This window comes from Macaca nemestrina, chromosome 10 (genome assembly GCF_043159975.1).
Source record: "Macaca nemestrina isolate mMacNem1 chromosome 10, mMacNem.hap1, whole genome shotgun sequence".
Taxonomy (NCBI): domain Eukaryota; kingdom Metazoa; phylum Chordata; class Mammalia; order Primates; family Cercopithecidae; genus Macaca; species Macaca nemestrina.
Window position 1 is genome coordinate 10,171,854 of NC_092134.1, and position 21,245 is coordinate 10,193,098.

General features: G+C 45.6%; 1 protein-coding gene across 1 annotated transcript in view; it reads left to right on the forward strand.

Annotated features, from left to right (window-relative positions):
- Positions 1–1,293: 1,293 nt before the first annotated feature.
- The window catches only part of LOC105494228 (VPS37B subunit of ESCRT-I), a 32,628-nt gene continuing 12,676 nt past the window's right edge, over positions 1,294–21,245 (forward strand). The window contains exon 1 of the mRNA XM_011762520.2: positions 1,294–1,486. Coding sequence (XP_011760822.2) covers positions 1,376–1,486 — 111 coding nt within the window. The 5' untranslated portion in view covers positions 1,294–1,375. The remainder of the gene's footprint in view (positions 1,487–21,245) is intronic.

A 21,245-nucleotide genomic window follows, 5' to 3' on the forward strand; every position in this document is an offset into this window, starting at 1 on the left:
CTAACGTATGGATGGAGAACACTAGACCTTATGTTTTACCCATGGAGTTGCAGAAGCATCAGCTTCATACACAAAGCCCCTAAGTCTGCCGATAAGCATTTGCTGAATGCCTCGACTGTGTTCAGGGCTGAGTTATGCGACGAGGTCAGTGTGTTATGATGCCAGCGTTGTGGATGCCAGACTGGGAGCCAGGAGACCTGCCAATTACTTGATTTTCAGAAACAAAGCAAAAGCCCAAAAAACTTCTCCCTCCCAGGGCTTCAGTTTCTTATGTGTAAAATTAGGGGCTGTCATGGTTAACTTCAGCCTTAGGTTTCTTCCAGTTAGAACTGTGACAGATTCCAAAGTAGGATAATGAGTTCCCGGGCTCCTGGATCTTAAGAGGCTTCCTGATAACTAGGAGACTGAGAGCGACTGCACCCTAAATCGTGTTGTTTCTGAAAGAGCACAGGTTGGCCCACCTGGATGTCTGGGCACCTTCCTCTGAGGTGATGCAAAGGGCCACTCAATGGGTCCTTGCTCACATGCTCCAGCCTTACTGGCCTTCTGTCCATTCCTGAATGCACCAAGCTAGTCCTGTCTCAGGGCCTTTGCACGTGCTGGTTTTGCTGCCTTGAGCTTCCTACAGGAATGGTGGCTGGTTCCTCCCTTCTCATCCTTCACATTTCCTTAGACGCCACCTTCACTGCAAGTGCCATCTCTTACTACCCTAAAGGTCTTCTTATTCTCTTATTTCAGTGCACATTCCCTTATTTGTGATCTCCTAATTATTTTACTTATTTGTTTTGTTTGCGTCCTCTTTCATTCTGTTAGCTCCATTTAAGCAGGGGTCCGTTTTGCTTTATTCAGAACTGTATACTCAATGCTCAGTACAGAGTAGGTCTCGAAACATATTTGTTAAATGAATGACGTGGCAGCTCCACAATTCCAAGGAACCAATGACAACTAAAGTTGTTTCCCCATTAAGTATCCGTCTTTTGGGTTCCCTGCATCCGGCTGGGCTCACAGGCTGCAGTAATTTCCTTCCCACTGCAGGTTTTCCCTGGATCACAGTATCTCTCTTCCTGGAGGAAAAAGGCTCTTATGACCTCATGGCGCACTCTCCTGAGTCGCAGTGACGTCATTAATGCGGTCACGCGTCACAGCCCAATCATAGGGCCCTTCCTCCCCCTTTAGAAGTCCCGACTGTCCCTGATAATTCCACTTCACGCGAGCCGCGACACTTACGTCACGTCCGCCCGCCCGCACAATGATGACGTCACGACCCAGGGCTGGCGTCACGTGCCCCCCCGCGGGGGGCGGCCCTTGAGGGCGGCGCTTCCGGTCGGTGGAGCCTGGTGACCGGAGCGGTGGGGGCGACGGCCGAGACGCGGGGATGGCGGGCCCTGGGAGCGAAGCCCGGTTCGCCGGGCTGTCGCTGGTGCAGCTCAACGAGCTGCTGGAGGACGAGGACCAGCTGACGGAGATGGTGCAGAAGATGGAGGAGGTGAGCCGTGCTGAGCTTAAGGCGGCGTCTGTGGGGCCTCGAGCGGGGTTCGCTCCTCGAGCTGTGGCCGGAGGCGGAGGCGACCGCGGCGCCTCCGGTCGTGTTGAGGGACTGGGTTAGAAATGGGGGCGCTTGGAGAGGGGTTCGGGAGCCAGGGAACCGCGACTGGTGCTTAGGCAGGAATAGGGGGCCTGAGAGGGTGTTTGAGGGACTGAGGGGACCGAGACTAGGGCGGAGGCGGGAAAAAGGGTCCTGAGAAGGGGCTTGGGGAGCCGATTGGGGGTCCTGAGACAAGGTTTTGCGGGGCTGAGGACCTAAGGCTGGGTCTGAAATGGAGATTAGGGAGCCTGGAATGGGAATTTGGGGACTAGAGTGCTATTGTTGGGTCTAGGCGGGAGAGGACGGAATTGGGGGGATCTGAGATTGGTTTGGCAGGAGGAGAGGGGAGAGTAATAGGGGCTGAGTCGGAGGCGAGGATTGGGGGTGATTGAGGGGAACCAATAGCTAGATCTGGTAGAGGTTGAGGGGTTTCCTTTGAGAGGAAAGGTTGGGGGCATCCAGGGGGACTGAGGGAGCTATAGGGGATCAGAGTAGGTTTTGGGGGACTGAGTGGACTAGCCAAATAGGACTCTTAGGAGAGGATTGAGGGTTCCAAGATGGGTTCGGGTGGCCGAGGGTCTGTAGCTGAGTCTGGGAGGTGGTTCTGAGGGGCTTTAAGGGCTGGGCGAGGGTCCCCAGGGTTTGGAGGCGGGAGTCCATGGTCATACCATAGCCAGGGTAAGGTTTGAAGGTTCCCTGTATCTAAGGGGTCCCAAGAGTGCCCCTGGAGTCTGACTTCTTTTGAAGTGGCCCCAGCAGAGTTATGGGGGTTCGTGGATGGGCCTAAGGATGGCGACAGGATACATTTTTCTTTAAGGGTTGCCCCCTCCACCGAGGAAGGGAAGGTAGGAAATTTCTTGTGGCTGGCTTTGTACCACTGTGTCCCACGTGTCTGAGACTAAGGAAGGTTCCTGGAGCTGTTTCAGGAAGAAGATAAAATGGGGGTTTGGGGCTGGCTGCCAACCCTCACCTCTGAGAGTCAGACCCTGCCCAGCCCCTGGAAGGCATGTGCCAGCTCCTGTTTCTGGTTATCTTCCTTCATACCTTGAGGTGTGGCTTGCTCTGGGGTAGCTGACTTCATCCTTGCGGATTTGCAGTGTGTGCTCCCTTTCTCTCAACCAATTTGGACTCATTCTCGGAAAGTCTGATCTTATGGGTCTGGTTCTCCTCCAGGCAGGTGGGCCCAGGCTAATCCCAGCTCTTCCTGGCCTACCTACCACTCCTTTTTGTCTCCGAAGTCTGAGCCTTCCCACACCTACCGTGCTGAGCCTCTCACCCAGGAGCCCGTGTGGGGGCTTTTGGCTTTCTTTCCGAAGAGGGATTGTTCAGCACCAAGCCAGCCCCCTTAAAAGAGAGCTTGTATGGAGGTTGCACATTCAAAATCCCTGGAAAACCCTCAACAGATCATTGTCCGGAGCTACAGAGAGGCCACTGTAGTAAGATGGTATCAGTCTTTCCATTAATACACCCCTTGTATTCATGGGCTTTGTAACTTGGCACATAATAACGTTGCTCCAAGATGCAATTTACCGCGTTTATGGTCTCCATGTGGCACCTTCCATTTTGGAGAAGAATAAGTGACAAAATCCATCTTTCTTAGCTGAATGAGTTTCATGTCTCCAAAGAAAAAATCTTTGCTTAGTTTCTCTGCTTTTCAGTTGCTGGGAGACCTTTTGTTGATTGTCAGCAGGGTTTTTCTGGTTTAATAATAAAATGATAGGTATATTTTTCTAATGTGTAACACTGCCTACAAGTTATTTTGGTATATGTGACTATTCCGTTGCAGTAAGAACTGAGTACTGTAGCTTTGTTGGTGGAACGTTAATAGAAATAAACTGCATTTAGTGGAGGGAAGATTGTGGAAAGAATCAAGTTCATTCTGTTCACTTGGAGGCTGTTAGGGACAACCTCACCTGTTTCCTCTACCTCAGAACCTGAAGCTCATTTTTTAAAGAGAAAGGTAAATTCATCTGGCAGGATTTTTTTTTTTTTTTTTTTTTTTTTTGAGTAAAAGTGACCTTCATACCCGAATACCCAAGAGAAGTATTGAGGCCTGAGTGACTCCACTTGATAAGCCTGCATAATTCACGTTAAATTACTCAGCAGTAGTTTGCTTTTCTGGGTGTAGTGCTTTTAAAACACGGAAACAACTTGAAAACCAAAATATCTTAGCTCACCTAGGGAGGATCACTGTCAATCCTGTTGTCCTGGTCATGTGTGGTGCCTTTCTCAGGGAATGGGTGTAATGTGAACAACCAAAATTTTTGTTCATGGTAGCTTTACTCACCTGGTAATGCTATGCATTGGCTTATGTTGGGGGTGATTGTGAGACACAATAGAAGAAAATATTTTATGAACTGTCCACTGTTGACCAAATGGAACATTTGTGATGGCGTGTTAAAGAACATTCTGGCTTTGGAATCACACACTCCAGACTGGACTTGGCCGCTACCCAGCTGTGTGATTGCAGGCAAGTCACTTCACCTGCCTGAGTATCTGTTGGAAAAGGACGACAGTAATACCTATTTTATAGCGTTAATGTGAGGATCAGGTGAGATAGTGCCTGTTAATACTTAACACAGCCCATCAGTAGGGCTCAATAAAAAGTAATTGCAATAATTAATCACTTGTATTAATAGTTCTCTCTTTCTGAAAGAAGACTGACAATCATTAATACCAGATCATCCTGAAAGTTACTAGGATCCCATTTCAAGAATGTTGAGTAAATTATGATTTGCAATTAGCCTAAACAACATTTACCTTTTCCTTGTTTTTTTGAGAAAGGATCTTGCTGTTTTGCCCAGTTGGAGTGCAGTAGTGCAATCTCGGCTCACTGTAACTTCCACCTTCTGGGTTCAAGTGATTCTCGTGCCTCAGCCTCCTGCATAGCTGGGCTCACAGGTGTGTGCCATCACACCCAGCTAATTTTTGTATTTTTAGTAGAGACAGGGTTGAACCATGTTGGCCAGGCTGGTCTTGAACTTCTGGCCTCAAGTGACCCATCTGCCTATCTGCCTAGGCCTCCCAAAGTCTGGGATTACACGTGTGAACCACCATGCCTGGCCCCTTTTCCTTTTTTTTTTTTTTTTAATTCTTTTTTTTGAGACGGAGTCTTGCTCTGTCACCCAGGCTGGAGTGCAGTGGCCGGATCTCAGCTCACTGCAAGCTCCGCCTCCCGGGTTCACGCCATTCTCCTGCCTTAGCCTCCCGAGTAGCTGGGACTACAGACGCCCGCCACCTCGCCCGGCTAGTTTTCTGTATTTTTTAGTAGAGACGGGGTTTCACCGTGTTAGCCAGGATGGTCTCGATCTCCTGACCTCTTGATCCGCCCGTCTCGGCCTCCCAAAGTGCTGGGATTACAGGCTTGAGCCACCGCGCCCGGCCCCTTTTCCTTTTTTTAAAATTAATTATTTTTTTTTAAGAGACAGTTTTACTCTGTTCCTCAGGCTGGAGTGCAGTGGCAAGATCATAACTTACTGTAGCTAGAAACTGTTAGGCTGAAGCGATCCCCCTGCCTCGGCCTCCCAAGTAGCTAGAACTACTGATACACGCTGACACCAGGTGTATTTATTTATTTATTTATTTTGGAGACAGAGTCTCACTCTGTCACCCAGGCTGGAGTGCAGTGGCGTGATTGCAGCTCACTGCAACCTCTGCCTCCCGGGTTCAAGCGATTCTCCTGCCTCAGCCTCCCGAATAGCTGGGATTACAGGCTCCCGCCAGCACTCCCTGCTAATTTTTTGTATTTTTAGTAGAGACAGGGTTTCAGCATGTTGGCCAGGCTGGTTTTGAACTCCTGACCTCAGGTTATCCGCCCACCTCGGCCTCCTGGAGTGCTAGAATTACAGGCATGAGCCACTGCATCCCACTGCCACCAGCTAATTTTTTATTTTTGTTTTTTTGTAGAGATGGGGTCTTGTTACGTTGCCTCTTGAATTCCTGGCCCTAAACCATCCTACTGCCTTGGTTTCCCAAAGTGCTGGGATTACAGGCATGAGCCACCATGCCCATCCAAACATTTACCTTTCTGTGGTCAAAATGAGTATGTATTTGAGTAGGTATAAGATGAAATGGTAAATAAAACAGGCCTTTCACAGCGTAGAATCTCTTAACCTGAACTGAAGGATTTTCTTTTTTTTTTTTCTAATTGGCAGAAGGAAGTGTTTTAAATTGTAGAGTAAGGCTTCTTTAAGCCTGAGGGGATATTTTGTGGAGGCTGGAAAATGTGGCTAGGTTTTGAAAGCATTCGCTGTTAGGTTTAAGTGCAGCTGTTCATTAGGCTTCACTTACATTGTTTTAATTGTGGCGTGTGAGTTTCAGTGCAGTTTAAGTAGTGAACATGATTTCGGAGCTACAGTCTCATTTTCTGGGCCTGTGTGTCAGTTTCTCTCTTCCTGTTCCTCCTGTTCATTATGCAATTCCCTAAATGTAGTATATCCTTCATGATCTTATGCTCTTGCCTGTGCTGCAGGCTGATGTTTCATATGCATGTATTTTATTTTTATTTAAAGTTATTTTTACATGGCAGTGGAATGCGCCTTCATCTGCCCACATTAACCCCATTGGACTTGCAGGGCACACCCTTAAAAGGAACTGTCCTTACGGGATTAGGCAACTAAACCGGACCTCTTGAGTCACTTCTTCACTCTGCTTTCTGAGGAAGTGCTGATTGGTTGCTGCTAACTAAAGATTCCACTAAAGATTCAAATTGGGGATCTTTGTTCCCATGGCTTGAAAATGCCCATGCCTGTGTGAAAAAATGCTGAGGGTCTGAAAGACAGATTGTTTTGTAGAAAGTAAAGAGCTCTGGTCTGGAAGAAGCTGTTTCCCTAAGGCGTGTTCGGGTGTGATTTGTGTGTGGGGCTGAAAGCTACTGCATGAATCATAATGGCTCATTGAAACGTATTGACCTTGCTTTAAATCCAGAGACCGGCTCCTGAACACACTCTGAATCCTGGTGAGACTGTGTTTTAGAAGCTAAGATTTGCACTCTGAGTATAATACTACTGGAGTTTTTTATCCATGTTGTATAATCATTATGTACCCATAAAGGCTTCAACTTTTACGTTTAAATCTTTTCCATGGACCTTTTACGTGAGTAAAAAATTTACTGTGCCTAGGAATATCTACTGAAATTCAGTTGTATGCCAGTTTATCGGTAAGTGAAGCATCAAGATTTCATGGAAAGCACGGAGCTGAGTTGTGTGACCTTCTTTAAGTGACTTAAACCCTGTGCTTCAGTTTCCTCAACTGTAAAGGAAGGATAATATGCCTGCCTTTTAGGGTACTTGTAAGGCTAAATGTCACAACAGAAGTGGTACAGAAAAAGCATTCAGTAGAGGCCAGCTCCCTTTTTTTTAAGATGCAATTTTCAGAATATGTAGACTAGCTTAGATGAAATTTGATCAATTTATTTAGTTGCTCTTGTGCATTTGCTAAAAGTGCAGTGGGGGTGGCATTCCACAGTGGTCGGAGTCAGAACTGGCTTTTGATACCAGCAGTGTGACATTTTGACAAGTATTTAGTCTTTTTAATTGTAGTTACCTCACTGGAAATTAAGGAGAAAATAACAATAACTTTTTCATAGCATTGTTGGGTAGATTAAATGAAATCAGTATGTAAGTTGCCTAATACCGTACTTAGCACAGAGTGAACACTTGGTAGATAATTATTGTTAGCTGAAAGGTGTGGTCTCCTTGATGCCCAAATGGAAGATTCCATTTCGGTTCCACAGCTATTGTACACTTCCATGTGCAGGGCATTGTAAAGGATAGATACACAAGTGGGACATAATCCCTAGGTTGTAATTTGGGAATAAACTAAATACAGAGATGTCTACAATACAAGAGGGAATAGGGAGTTTCAGTTAGATGAAGGGCTCTAGAGGAGGATGGTGGTGATGGTGGCATAATAATGTGAATGTACTCCGTGCCGCTGAACTGTCAATTGTTCTCTTAAAAATGGTTACGATGGAAAATTTTATGTATATTTTACCACAGTTTTTTTAAAAAAGAGAATAAGAAAAAGGCCAGGCTGGGTGCAGTGGATGTAATCTTAGCACTTTGGAAAGCTGAGGTGGGAAGATTACTTAAGCCCAGTAGTTTGAGACCAATCTGGGCAATATGGCGAAACTCCATATCTACCAAAAAAAAAAAAAAAAATTAGCCAGGCGTAGTGACACACACCTGTAGTCCCAGATATTCCAGAGGCTAAGGTGGGAGAATTGCCTGAGCCTGGGAGGTTGAGGCTGTGGTGAGCCATGATCATGCCACTGCACTTCAGCCTGGGTGATAGAGTGAGACTGTCAAAAAAAAAAAAAAAAAAAAGCCAGATGTGAATTCTAAATGACATTGAAGTTCAGATGAAAAAGCTCTCTGGCTGCATTATGTTTCTGATGCAAGAGGCAGACTTTGTTTTCTAACTTACGTCCCCACAAAACAAGAGACAGACTTTGATAGGTAGGTAAGCGTTAAGAAAATAAATTATTAAATAGGATAATATCTACCAGAGGACACAGAGAATAAGGAACATTGTGTACCTGCCACCCAGCTGAGGAAGTAAACACTGCCAACCAGTGGAACCTCCCGCCTCGTGCTCTGCCCTCAGTGTGCTCTTCCCCATGCCCACTGTCGTGAATTAGTTATTTCTCTGAGTAGGTCTTTGGTGGACAAAAATGGGGGGGCTTGGGAGGAAGTGACACAGGCACAGAGGCAGGAAAGCAGGGACGGGTTGTCCAATGAGCGAGTTCTCATCTACTTTGGCCAGGTGGCATGTACTTGTGTGTAGAGAAATGACAAGAAATAGGGCTGGTGAGGGAGAGTGTCAGGGTGTGCGCCCCGTGGTGGTTAATTTAGGAGGAAACGGGGAGCTTCATGACCATTTTGGAGCAGAGAAGCAGTCAGGTGAAACTGGTTTTTTTGTTTTTTTCTCTTTTTTTGTGAGACGGAGTTTCACTCTTGTCCAGGCTGGAGTGCAATGGCGTGATCTCGGCTTACCGCAACCTCTGCCTCCCGGGTTCAAGCGATTCTCCTGCCTCAGCCTCCCGAGTAGCTGGGATTACAGGCACGCGCCACCACACCCGGCTAATTTTGTATTTTTAATAGAGACGGGATTTCTCCACGTTTGTCAGGCTGGTCTAGAACTCCTGACCTCAGGTGATCCGCCCACCTTGGCCTCCCAAAGTGCTGGGGTTACAGGCATGAGCCACTACTCCCGGCCTGAAACTGATCTTTTTTTTTTTTTTTTTGAGACGGAGTCTCGCTCTGTCACCCGGGCTGGAGTGCAGTGGCCAGATCTCAGCTCACTGCAAGCTCCGCCTCCCGGGTTTACGCCATTCTCCTGCCTCAGCCTCCCGAGTAGCTGGGACTACAGGCGCCCGCCAACTCACCCGGCTAGTTTTTTTGTATTTTTTAGTAGAGACGGGGTTTCACCGTGTTACCAGGATGGTCTCGATCTCCTGACCTCATGAGCCACCCGTCTCGGCCTCCCAAAGTGCTGGGATTACAGGCTTGAGCCACCGCGCCCGGCCTTGAGTTTTCAAATTTCATCATTGGAAATGATGTCTTACCCAGTGATACAAAAGCAGAGGAAGGGTCTTTGTAGAATTTCTTCCAAGCAAAGAATGAAAGTAGAGAGGTGACTTAGCTTAGCTTTGTTGTCTCTATAATATACTTTGTCAAAGGGTTTATGTGAAAAGTGGATATTTGAATAATTTGTTATATTTCAAGCAGTGTTATAACTAATGCTTCTTTTAAATCGAACCTTTTATTATCTCCAAGGTTAACTGATGGCACCTCGAGGTTATATTTATATCTGCAGCCCAGTGTCTAGGATAGTAGAGGAACATAGTGCTAATTAATGATTGTCATCAGCGCTGAGTGTGGTGGCTCACACCTTATATCCAGCTTCTCCGAAGGCTGAGATGGGAGGATCTCTTGAGCCCCACGAGTTTGAGACCAGCCTGGATGACATAGTGAGACCCTGTCTCTAAAAAAAAAAAAAAAAAAGTGGGCTAAAATGTTTGCCATCAGACAGCAGTTTTCATTAATGTGAACATGACTGAGGTCAGGAAGTTTATTCATGTACCCAGCCTTTGCGGAGCACCAGTGGTGTGCCACTTGGGGGATGTGAAACCAGTAAACCACATAGTTTTCATCATTTAGGATCATGCAGGTGTACAGGGTACCCATGAAACCCAGTAGTGAGGCCAACATGCTGGTGGGGGGAGATCCAGTAGTGAGGCCAACATGCTGGTGGGGGGAGATCCAGTAGTGAGGCCAACATGCTGGTGGGGGGAGATCCAGTAGTGAGGCCAACATGCTGGTGGGGGGATCCAGTAGTGAGGCCAACATGCTGGTGGGGGGAGATCCAGTAGCCTTTGGAAGTGGGGGGTCAGCAGGGAGTGTTTCCTGGAGAAGATGAATGACTCATAAGTTGTGATTCAGAGAATGAGTTAAGAGTTAGCCAGGTAATGAGGGAGAAGGGCTCCCAGGCATATGGGAGGAACAAAGGCACTTAGGGAAGAAGCTGGGACAGAGGGAGAGTGTGTGTGTGCACAGGAATATTACAAGCATTGCTGGAGGGACCAGGGCAGGGCGTAGTAGGGGCTGAGGCCCAAGAGGCAGCCAGGGACCAGATGGCCTCATATGCCCTGTTAAGGAGCTTGGGCTTGATCCTCTAGGCAGGGAGCCGTTGGAGGATTTAAGCCAGGGAGTGCTGTGGTTGGTCACACTCACCATTTATGTAGATGCATCTGGCAGACAGGGGAAGGATGGATTTGAGGGGATGAGATTAGAAAGCTGGGATATGAGTTAGGAGGCTGAAAGATGGTTGAGAAAAATGATCTTTGGGCAGCTCAGATAACTGACTTCAAGGACACATACTGGACTCATAGCAGAGCCTGCTGAGTCTTGCTTTGCTCACAGTTCAAATAATAATTCACTTAGTCATATGGTTTATCTACCAGTGGCAAATGTTAACACTAGGGAAAAACTAGAAGAGCCAATAACATCATCAAGAAATAAGTGACAGAAAGAGGAGGCAAAAGTCATAAAAGCTGCACAAAAATTGGAAAGTTAACTGTTGAAGCATCACGGTTAAGACAGGATTTGGGTTGCTAGGAAACTTTGGGGCAAGTATTTAACCTTCCTAAATGTCAATTTCCTCCTCTTTAAAATGGGAGTTAGTAATACCATCCTTATTGAGTTATTCTGGGGATTAAATCAGATAATGTGTATAAACTGCTTTACACCATGCCTGGCAAGAAAAAGAACCCAGTAAGTGGAAGCTGTTGCTGTGAATACATTTTGTGGCTGTTTGACTAGGGTAGTGTTTCCCTTAGATCTCTAATTTTGTGGATGTTAATTGTATTATAATGACATTAAAAAGAGTTCCATGGTAAATAAATTTGGGAATTAAAGAGGGGTTTGTGTTTTGTTTTTTGTTTTTTGTTTTTTTTTTTTTTTTGAGACGGAGTCTCGCTCTGTCGCCGGGCTGGAGTGCAGTGGCCGGACCTCAGCTCACTGCAAGCTCTGCCTCCCGGGTTCCCGCCATTCTCCTGCCTCAGCCTCCCGAGTAGCTGGGACCACAGGCGCCCGCCACCTCGCCCGGCTAGTTTTTTGTATTTTTAGTAGAGACGGGGTTTCACCGTATTAGCCAGGATGGTCTCGATCTCCTGACCTCGTGATCCGCCCGTCTCGGCCTCCCAAAGTGCTGGGATTACAGGCTTGAGCCACCGCGCCCGGCCTGTGTTTTGTTTTTTTGAGACAGGGTCTCACTCTGTTGCCCAGGCTAGAGTGTGTTGGAATGACCATAGTTCACTACAGCCTCCATCAAACGAGCCTCCTGAGTAACTGGGATTACAGGCGCTTGCCAGTATGCCTGGCTAACTTTTTTGATTTCTAATGTAGATGAGGTCTTACTATGGTTGCCTAGGCTGGTCTCAAACTCCTGAGCTCAAGCAGTCCTTCTGCCTTCGCCTCTCAAGTGTTGGGATTGTAGGTGTGAGCCAACACACCGGCCAAGAGGGGTTTTGTTTTGTTTCTTCTGCTGGAGTGTGTGGTGAAGTTCCAGAGGGGCAGCTTACACAGTATTTCTCATTCACACTTGATTGCAGAGCTCTTAGAAAAGCTCACAGGACTGGGTCCTTGGGGGCACACTTTGGCAAGTGCTTATTTAGGGGAGAAGCATACCTGTCTGCCTCCATAGCCCGAGGGCATTGCTCCATCAGAGACAGCATCACAGTGACTTGATATTCATCCCGACAATTCTAGATCCTCAAGGAAAGCTACCTTAGTTTCATGTACTCTGTTTAAGAAGGCAGGGAAGTATAATAGTATGTTTTATTTCTGATCCCAACTAATCAAACTTTTAAAAATAATAGTTTTTACATGTTTATTATAGAAAATTTGGAAAACACAGAAAGCCATAGAGAAGAAAAGTGTAATCACATCTATCACTACCCAGAGATAAACACTGTTAAAGCATTTAAGTTTTTTTCCTTTGTTGTTTCCTTTTGGGATGATTTTTTAGAGTTTTTGATTTTAACCTAAAGTTATACTCTGGGTATTTTCTTATTTTTTAAATCAGAGTATTCTTACATGACATGATTTTTAACAACTACGTGATATTTCATGTGGATATATCATTTATATAACCATTCCTTTATTGGATATTTAGGCACTTTTTTGCTGTCATAAATTATAATGCAATTAACATCTTTGAAATCTGTTTAAAACAAATCTGTTAAAGAAATCAACATTTAACTTTTTTTTTGTCTTGTCTAGGCAGTTTTTAGGTAAAATATCTGATCCCTTACATGAGATAGGATTATATAGGTTTTTCATTATGAAATTTCAGTGGAGTAATCTCAACAGATTCTCTTTTGACTAATCCCTTTCCCTACCCACAGACTGAAAACAAAATTCCATTATTGGAATAGCATTTTCTCATTTAAACAGAATAGAAGATGAGTAATTGGAGTCATGTGAGAGTTAAATTTTATCTGTTGAACCAAATTCCAGGTCAGGTGTTGGAAAGTTCATGTCATGATGTATTTTAAATGTAAAAACAAAATTGTCAAAAGATACAGTCTTAATAAACGTAAATCCAGGGTCCACCTGGATAGGCACTTTCTTATTTGCACCTGTGTAAAGACTAGTCCGGAGAATTCTTAGACATGAATTTCCAGAAATTGTGGTAAAAAGGAAATAGAGATGAGGGGGAAAAAAACAAACCAAACAAACCAACCCTAAGCTCTTCCTAAACAAATGAATGCTTTGGTCGTTGGTCCTGGCCAGAAACTATTAATAAGAAAATCAGAATTTAGGAATTCTGTCTTCCATAAACTTTTTTTTTGGAATGGGAGGGGAGTAGAAGCTATTAACTGACACCCCTCATGGTCATGTGGTCATGACTAGGTGTCTGGATGTTTCTGCTCTGACACTGGAATCTCATACTTACACAGGGTCAAATGTGTTCACTCCCAGATCTGTTCATTCTGGTTTTCTTATAGTAATTCTGTGATTTCATTAAATCCGGGGGCAACTGATGAACCACGAGTGCAAGGAGAAAGTTATTTCTACAAAAACTGTCAACTGAGTGCTTTGGAAAGCATTGATATAAATTGATTCTCTCAAAAGAAAACTTGGTGGTGAATTAGTTGTGGGCTAGATAGGGGGAAAGTGGAAGAATTCCCAAAGGATTCTGCCCTCTGATTGCTTATCCAGTGTCCAGTTCTCACCCCACATGAAAAGACCTGGTCTATTTGAAAACGAACTTTTGGAACTTGAACTAGTGGACCCATTCTCTTAAGAAAAGACCTTTACCTTAAATAAAACGTTGACAATAGATCTTTACAATGTTTAGTGTGTGCTTTAACCAAACTGCTCAGTTACAGGCCCTAACTGGTTCTGATGATGTGGAGTGGAGGGCTCCGCTGTGCATTTCCTGGCCATTACTGCTGCGATTCTAGTTCAGAAGGTCTAGGATAGAGCCAAGGGACAAAGGCAGTTAACTTTATGATCCGTGTGGGTGTCCCATCTTGTCTTCTGATCCTCACTCCTGCCCTCCTCCATCTGAGGTCTCCAGTTATTCTAAAGCCAGTTAGGACATTTTATAACATGTGCCAGTTACCAGAACCATTCACACCTGTTACTATATTTATTTATTACTGACACCATTATCCACATAAGAAATCCAAGAAGAAGGGAGAGCTTGTTTTTCCTCTGAGTCTTAGAAAATAAGTCTTCTGGCCGGGCGCTGTGGCTCACGTCTGTAATCCCAGCAATTTGGGAGGCCAAGGCGGGCGGATCACGAGGTCAAGAGATTGAGACCATCCTGGCCAACATGGTGAAACCCCATCTCTACTAAAAATACAAAAATTAGCTGGGTATTGTGGCACACGCCTGTAGTTGCAGTTACTCGGGAGGCTGAGGCTGGTTGAACCTGGGAGGCAGAGGTTGTGGTGAGCTGAGATCGTGCCACTGCAGTCCAGCCTGGTGACAAGAGTGAGACTCTGTCTCAAAAAAAAAAAAAAAAAGTCTTCTAGGAAAAACCAAACCCATCCCTGGTAAGTTGTGCCTGCCAGCCCTAGAAACTGTCAAGTGTGTCACTTTCCATCTTCCCTAGGAATAGTCCATTTATTTTTGAGCCTAGCTTTTTGTGTTTCTGTGGTTAGCTGCACTTAGACATACCAATTTTTAGATTCACGTTGGCTACATATGGAGGGGATCGTCTGAGTCTAGATGCCACTGTCTGCTCATTTTCGAGGGAAGCAAGTTTTCTCTCAAGAAGGATTTTGATGTCTCTGATAAAAATAGCTGTCTTTATTAATCTAATAGTTGGAAGTTAGAGGTTCTGTGTGTTGAGTGGGTTGTTTGGTGGAACATTCGATAAGCAGCTGGTAAGTTTCCTTCCTGAGTGGGCTGTAGCCTTGGAGATGGTTTCACACAGCCCCCAGGATTGTCATATTTTAGGACTGTTTCATAATGTTCTCCGATTCTTTAACTTTATTTCTGTATTTTCAGATCTTTAAATTTTGTCAACATGTTAAATAGTCCAACTCCGCAACTGTTTTTTTTAGTAAAACTGAAGATTTGAATTGAATTAAGCCACATTAATGTGTTTACAGCACATCCGTGGGACATCGTAGGCTTGGATTACAGGCTTCACCCGAAGGCCTGAATTCAGGTGGAGACTGGTGAAATTAGTTTGTCATTGGGAATATCTTTCTACTGAATGAAGGTGAATTTGGGCTTTTAAGTAACCTAGTCGTTAATGTAAAGCCCAAACTCAAATTGCATGTTACTTTGGTGAAATTTACCTTGAAATTAGTTGGTGCGATAAATCAAATACAGTAAAATGAAAAGAGATGCAGTTAACCTAGCTGAATATATGGCAGCCTTTCTTTTTCAAACCTAACCCATAAGCCTGCTGCATTTAAGGTCTTAATGCAATTTGAGAATATTTCTAGCAGTAGAATAGTACAAAAGCTAAGATTTGTTTTACTCCTTTTCTTTGTATTATAGATAACTTTGAATTTAATTTTATCTGGAGAAGAAAAGATCAAAATCAAATTTCACACCAAAAGGAACTAGTATTCCTTTGAGAGGGGCCAGCTCAGCTTGGGGGCAGCAAATGTACCGGATGGGTCTTAGACATATTTTACTGGAGAGCAGGACAGCAGTGGTGTCCCAGAACAGCCTTTTAGCAGAGACAAAAAATTCATTACTTCATAATGATACTCCCAAAAAGCTTATTGGTCATTTTTGGAGGTTGCTCAGGTATGAACTCAGTCTTCCAAAAGTTAGTTTAAAAGGAAAAAAAAAAAAGCATTTATGCTGCTTTTCCTGTATAAACTGTATTTCACATAGTGAAATAGATGAGGCAAAAAGCCTTTTATAGAAGAAATTGAGCCAACACATGCAGAGGATATTAAAAGATTATTGTTAATTTTGCTAAATGTGATTATGGCATTGTAGCTAGGGTTAAAAAGTTCTTACCTGTTAGAAATATAAAATTTTTAAGTGTGAAGGATGATGTTGCTTGAAGTCTGCTTTAAACTACTTTCAAAAAAGCGGGAGTATAGATGAAGTAAGATTGGCAAATGTTGCTAATTGTTGAACCTAGGAGATGGTTATACATAGTTTCATCATACTTATCTCTCTACCTTTACTTTTTTGAAAGTATCTTTAATAAAAGGGTTTTTAAAAAAGACATAAATAGGAATGAACCTTAGATGATTGTTGTTATAACTTGAAAATAGAGAAATAGTAAATTAGTAAATTTCCATTTGATCCTCTGCTGGAGTGCAGTGGTGCGATTATAGCTCACTGCAGTCTTGCCCTCCCTGGCTTAAGCAATCCTCCTTCCTCAGCCTCCCCAGTAGTTGGGACCACAGGTGGGTGCTGCCATGCCTGGCTCATTTTCTATTTTTTGTAGAGATAGGGTCTCACTCTATTGCCCAGGCTGTTCTTCAACCAACTCCTGGGCTGAAACAATCCACCTGCCTGGGCCTCCCAGAGCGCTGGGATTATAGGCATGAGCCACCATACCCGGCATGATTTATTTTTAGAGATAGGGTCTCACTATGTTGCCTAGACTGGCCTCGAACTCCTAGGCTCAAGTGATCCTCCTGCTTCAGCCTCCCAAGTAACTGGGGCTACAGGCGTGAGCCACTGCACAGTGTAAGATCCCAGTTCTGGAGGGAATTGCTAGCAGTTGTAACTTTGACAGCTCATTTAACCTTTCTAAGATTATATTTCCTGTCTCTTGAGTAAAATGAGGACAAATTTGTCTCACTGTCACAGAGGATAGAATGGAGAGAGTGGAACTAAGAGAAGGTGGCACATGCTAGCCATGCTTAACAAATATCAGCAAATTTTGTTGAAATGTGGAAGATGCTGACAAGAGCAAAGTTTTCAGATCAGCACCAGTAACTTGTCTTACTTAAATCATTAAAATCACATCTGTTTTGATTTTTCCCCTTTTTCTCTTTTGAGCCTTTTATTGGAGAGCAGATGCAGTCTGTGCGGGTGTGCATTGCTGCAGTACAAAGTGAATGGCACCCTCTGGAGTTGGGCAGTGCGCAACGCTCAGTGCCTTATGTGGGAGGATGGGCTTGACTGGGACTCTGAGCCAGACTCCCCGTGATGGTGTCTCCCCCGAGCCTGGCACACAGAGGTGCTTCCCAAGTATTTCTTGTATGAATGGACGAATGGGCCAACCACTGTGCTGGAGCATGTTGCTGTGGCCCTGATGAGCTGTAGATATGGAAGCTTGGGATTAGAGTTTGTGTGTGTGTATGTGTGTGTGTGTCTTTTTTTTTTTTTTTTTTTTTTTTCTGTGGAGAATGGTGCCTCACTCTGTTGCCTAGGCTGGTCTTGATCTCCTGGGCTCAGGCAATCCTCCTGCCTCTCCCTTCCTTAGTGCTAGGATAACAGGCGTGAGCTACTGCACCCGTGTGTAAATTACACATGTGTAAATATAGTGGCTTCGAGGCTCTCATGACAGTAATGTTACTGTAACGTTCTGATATGCTTGCTAAGTGGGAGAGGGCTGAATTTTAGCTGAAGAGGAGCGTCACACACAGCCGCTTGTGTCTGTGTCTCCGTGTGTGTTGTGTGTCTCACGTTTCACCACAGTTAATGGGTAGCTTCGCTTTCCAGCCATCAGTGCCATCTTCATTTTTCCCCTTTCCATTTCACTGCCATACTGTTATCACTGCTGGAGTAAGCTAGGAGTGCAAGTAGTTTCCCAGTTTATAGCTGGTTGTATCAACCCATGATGTTACTGTTTACAAATTTAAACATTCAAAAAGGCTAATCTTCAAAAAAGCTTTAGCAGGGTTTTCACAATGACTGACAAGATAGTGGCCTGAGGCCCCAATATGAAGATTCTTTTTTTTTTTTTTTTTTTTTTTGGGGACGGAGTCTCGCTCTGTCGCCTAGGCTGGAGAGCAGTGGCACAATCTCGGCTCACTGCAAGCTCCGCTCCGCCTCCCGGGTTCACGCCATTCTCCTGCCTCAGCTTCCCAAGTAGCTGGGACTACAGGCGCACGCCACCACGCCCGGCTAATTTTTTGTAATTTTAGTAGAGACGGGGTTTCTCCATGTTAGCCAGGATGGTCTCGAACTCCTGACCTCATGATCCACCCGCCTCGGCCTCCCAAAGTGCTGGGATTACAGACGTGAGCCACCACGCCCGGCCCCAATATGAAGATTCTTATGGTTGAAATTGAGCAAGTTTTCATTTTGGAGTGCATTGGCACGATTTCGGCTCATTGTAGCCTCTGCCTCCTGGGTTCAAGTGATTTTCCTGCCTGCCTCAGCCTCCCAAGTAGCTAGGACTACAGGCGCACACCACCATGCTTGGCTAATTTTTGTAGTTTTAGTAGAAACGGGGTTTCACCATGTTGGCCAGGCTGGTCTCCAATGCCTGACCTCAAGTGATCTGCCCACCCTAGGCTCTCAAAGTGGTGGGATTATAGGTGTGAGTCACCGCGCCCAGCCAAGCAAGTATTTAGCTATGTGCCTGTGTTAGCCTGGGTACTGTGCTAGGTTCTGGGCACAGGGGAATGATTAAGACGTGGTTCTGCTCTTAAGGGGCTTTATGGTCACCATTTAAAGAGTGGATGTGAGCTCAAGTGTCATTTTGTGTCATAGGGTAAACTGTTCTGGCTATTTCAATCAGGCTTCTGGCAAGATATGGCACAGTCAGCATTAGGGATTGGCGAGGAGTTGAATAAAGGGATTCTTTACAAGGAGAGGGCAGCGTAGAGACCCCCAATGCCTGATGCAGGATTAGCAACGCCACGCACTTCTCACTTCCAGGCCTGAGGGAGGGGCGGGGGAGAGGGCTGCCTTGGAGGAAGGGAGGGCTGGAGGACCTGGCCCAGCTGCAGCCCCTCCTCAGCGAGGCAACCCGAGGAGCACTCCCCATCCCCGCTGTCCCTTTTCATCTTTCTCCTACCCTTGATCCTCATTGCTGAATCCAACCAGAACCTGAGGGTGAGTGTCCCGGTGAAGGGTTGGTATAGTTCAGCCAGGTGGCTGCTGGGGCACAAAGCAGGATAGACAGTGGTTTTCAAGAACAGGTGGAAGATTCCAGCACTGTACTAGTTTCCTGCGGCTGCTGTAACATGACCACAAACTGGGCAGCTTACAGCAACAGAAGCTTAATTCTGTCACAGCTCTGGAGGTCAGAAGTCTGAAATCAGGGTGCCCTCCCTGTTCCCCCTGGAAGCTCTAGGGGAGGACTCTTTTTTGCTGCTTCCAGCTTCTCATGTGTGCTGGCGTCCTGGGCTTGTGACCACATCATGCTGACCCCATCTTCACATGGCTTTCTCGTCTGCCTCTGTCTTCTCCATGTGTCTCTTTATTTTTTTTATTTTTTTTATTGAGACAGAGTCTCACTCTGTCGCCCAGGCTGGAGTGCAGTGGCCGGATCTCAGCTCACTGCAAGCTCCGCCTCCCAGGTTTACGCCATTCTCCTGCCTCAGCCCCCCGAGTAGCTGGGACTACAGGCGCCCGCCACCTCGCCCGGCTAGTTTTTTGTATTTTTTAGTAGAGACGGGGTTTCACCATGTTAGCCAAGATGGTCTTGATCTCCTGACCTCGTGATCCGCCCGTCTCGGCCTCCCAAAGTGCTGGGATTACAGGCTTGAACCACCACGCCCGGCCTCCATGTGTCTCTTAAAAGGACTCTCGTAGGCCAGGCGCGGTGGCTCACGCCTGTAATTCCAACACTTTGGGAGGCCAAGGCTGGCAGATCACTTGAGGCCAGGAGTTCGACACCAGCCTGGCCAACATCGTGACACCCCATCGCTACTAAAAATACAAAAATTAGCCAGGCGTGGTGGCGCACACCTGTAATCCCAGCTACTCAGGAGGCTGAAGCAGGAGAATCGCTGGAACCCGGGAGGCAGAGGTTGGAGGTTGCAGTGAGCCGAGATCGCACCACTGCACTCCAGCCTGGGCGACAGAGCAAGACTGCCTCAAAAAAAAAAAAAAAAAAAAAGGACTCTTGTCATTGGATTAGGGCCACCTAATTGATTAAAGATGATTGCCTCATTTCCAGATCCTTAATTAAATTTGCAAAGACCTTTTTCCCAATAAATGTAGGTTCCAGAGATTAGGATGTAGACACATCTTTTTGGGGGAGGGGGGCGCACCATTCAGCACACCACAAGCATCCTGTCACTCCCAGGAGAGTTACAACACCTTCGTGACACAGCAGTAGACAGATTTTTTGTTTTGTTTGTTTGCTTTTTTGAGACGAAGTCTCCCTCTGTCACTAGGCTGGAGTGCAGTGGCACAATCTTGGCTCACTGTAATCTCCGCCTCCTGGGTTCAAGCGATTCTCCTGCCTCAGCCTCCTGAGCAGCTGAGACTACAGGCGTGTGTTACCCTGCCCGGCTAATTTTTGTATTTTTAGTAGGGATGGGGTTTCACCACATTGGCCAGGATGGTCTCGATCTCTTGACCTCGTGATCCACCCTCCTCGGCTTCCCAAAGTGCTGGGATTACAGGCGTGAGCCACTGCGCCTGGTCCAGCAGTGGACAGATTTTATGATTGTGTTTGTCATGTTTAGTAGCTCCACTGTCCTAAGGACAGGAGCTTTACTTTCCTGTTCACTTTTCTGTCTCCGTTGCCTGCCCAGAGCCAGCCCATGATGATGCCTGAAAAGAAATTTTTTGATGCATGAATAAATAGATGAACAGACGAGCACAGAAGAATACAGTGTGAATACAGTGAAGCCAGAAGTATCCTCTGTGAATGGGACACCCTTGAGTGGAATGGTTTCAGTAGATGGATTGTATGAGGTGTGAATTGCATCTCAATCAAGTGGGGCCTCAGGGAATGCCCACCACTAAGGGTCTAGCTCTGTGTGGCGTTGATGGGGCTGGGAGAAGTTTAGAAAACGCTCTGCCATTGCTAAGGCCTTGGTTAGGGTAGAGTTTGCAGCAGAGATTTGGATAGGAGGGCATTCCAGGCTGCATAGCCAGTGTGAACAGCCTTGGCGGGAAGAGCATTTTATATTCCTGGAACTAATGCTTGTTTAACAACATGCTTGCTTGTTGCTGGGCACAGTGGCTCAAGCCTATAATCCCAGCACTTTGGGAGGCTGAGGTGAGAGGATTGCTTGAGCTCAGGAGGTCAAGGTTGCAGTGAGCCATGATTACACCACTGCATTTCAGCCTGGGCGACAGAACAAGACCCTGTCTCAAAAAATAAAAAATTACGATGAAGTTTGCTTGTTAAATAAAGTGTGATTTATTTACTTCGCATAAATACTATGCCTTCTGAGAATGCTGTAGGGCATACTTTGTTTTTATCCTAACGCAGCCCAGATTCCAAGTACACACTGGATTTTGGGCATTTAAAGGACTTGCGGTGCTATTAAGGATTCCCATTTGCTCATTTAAGTTTGCTAACCTGATTCAGTCATGTCCCTTACTTAGTTGTTACAAGTGTTCTATCACGGTGTGAAGGGGAAAAGAACTGCTATGAGTATGTTTCCATGAAGAAGATTTAGCTTGGAAATGTGGGCAGATTTGTCTGCCTTTGTGTTCAGGAAGGCACAATTATAATTACAGATGGAGGAGCTAGACTCTGGCCAGCTGGAATCAGAATTTCACATTGTACAGGTGTCTGGTCTGGA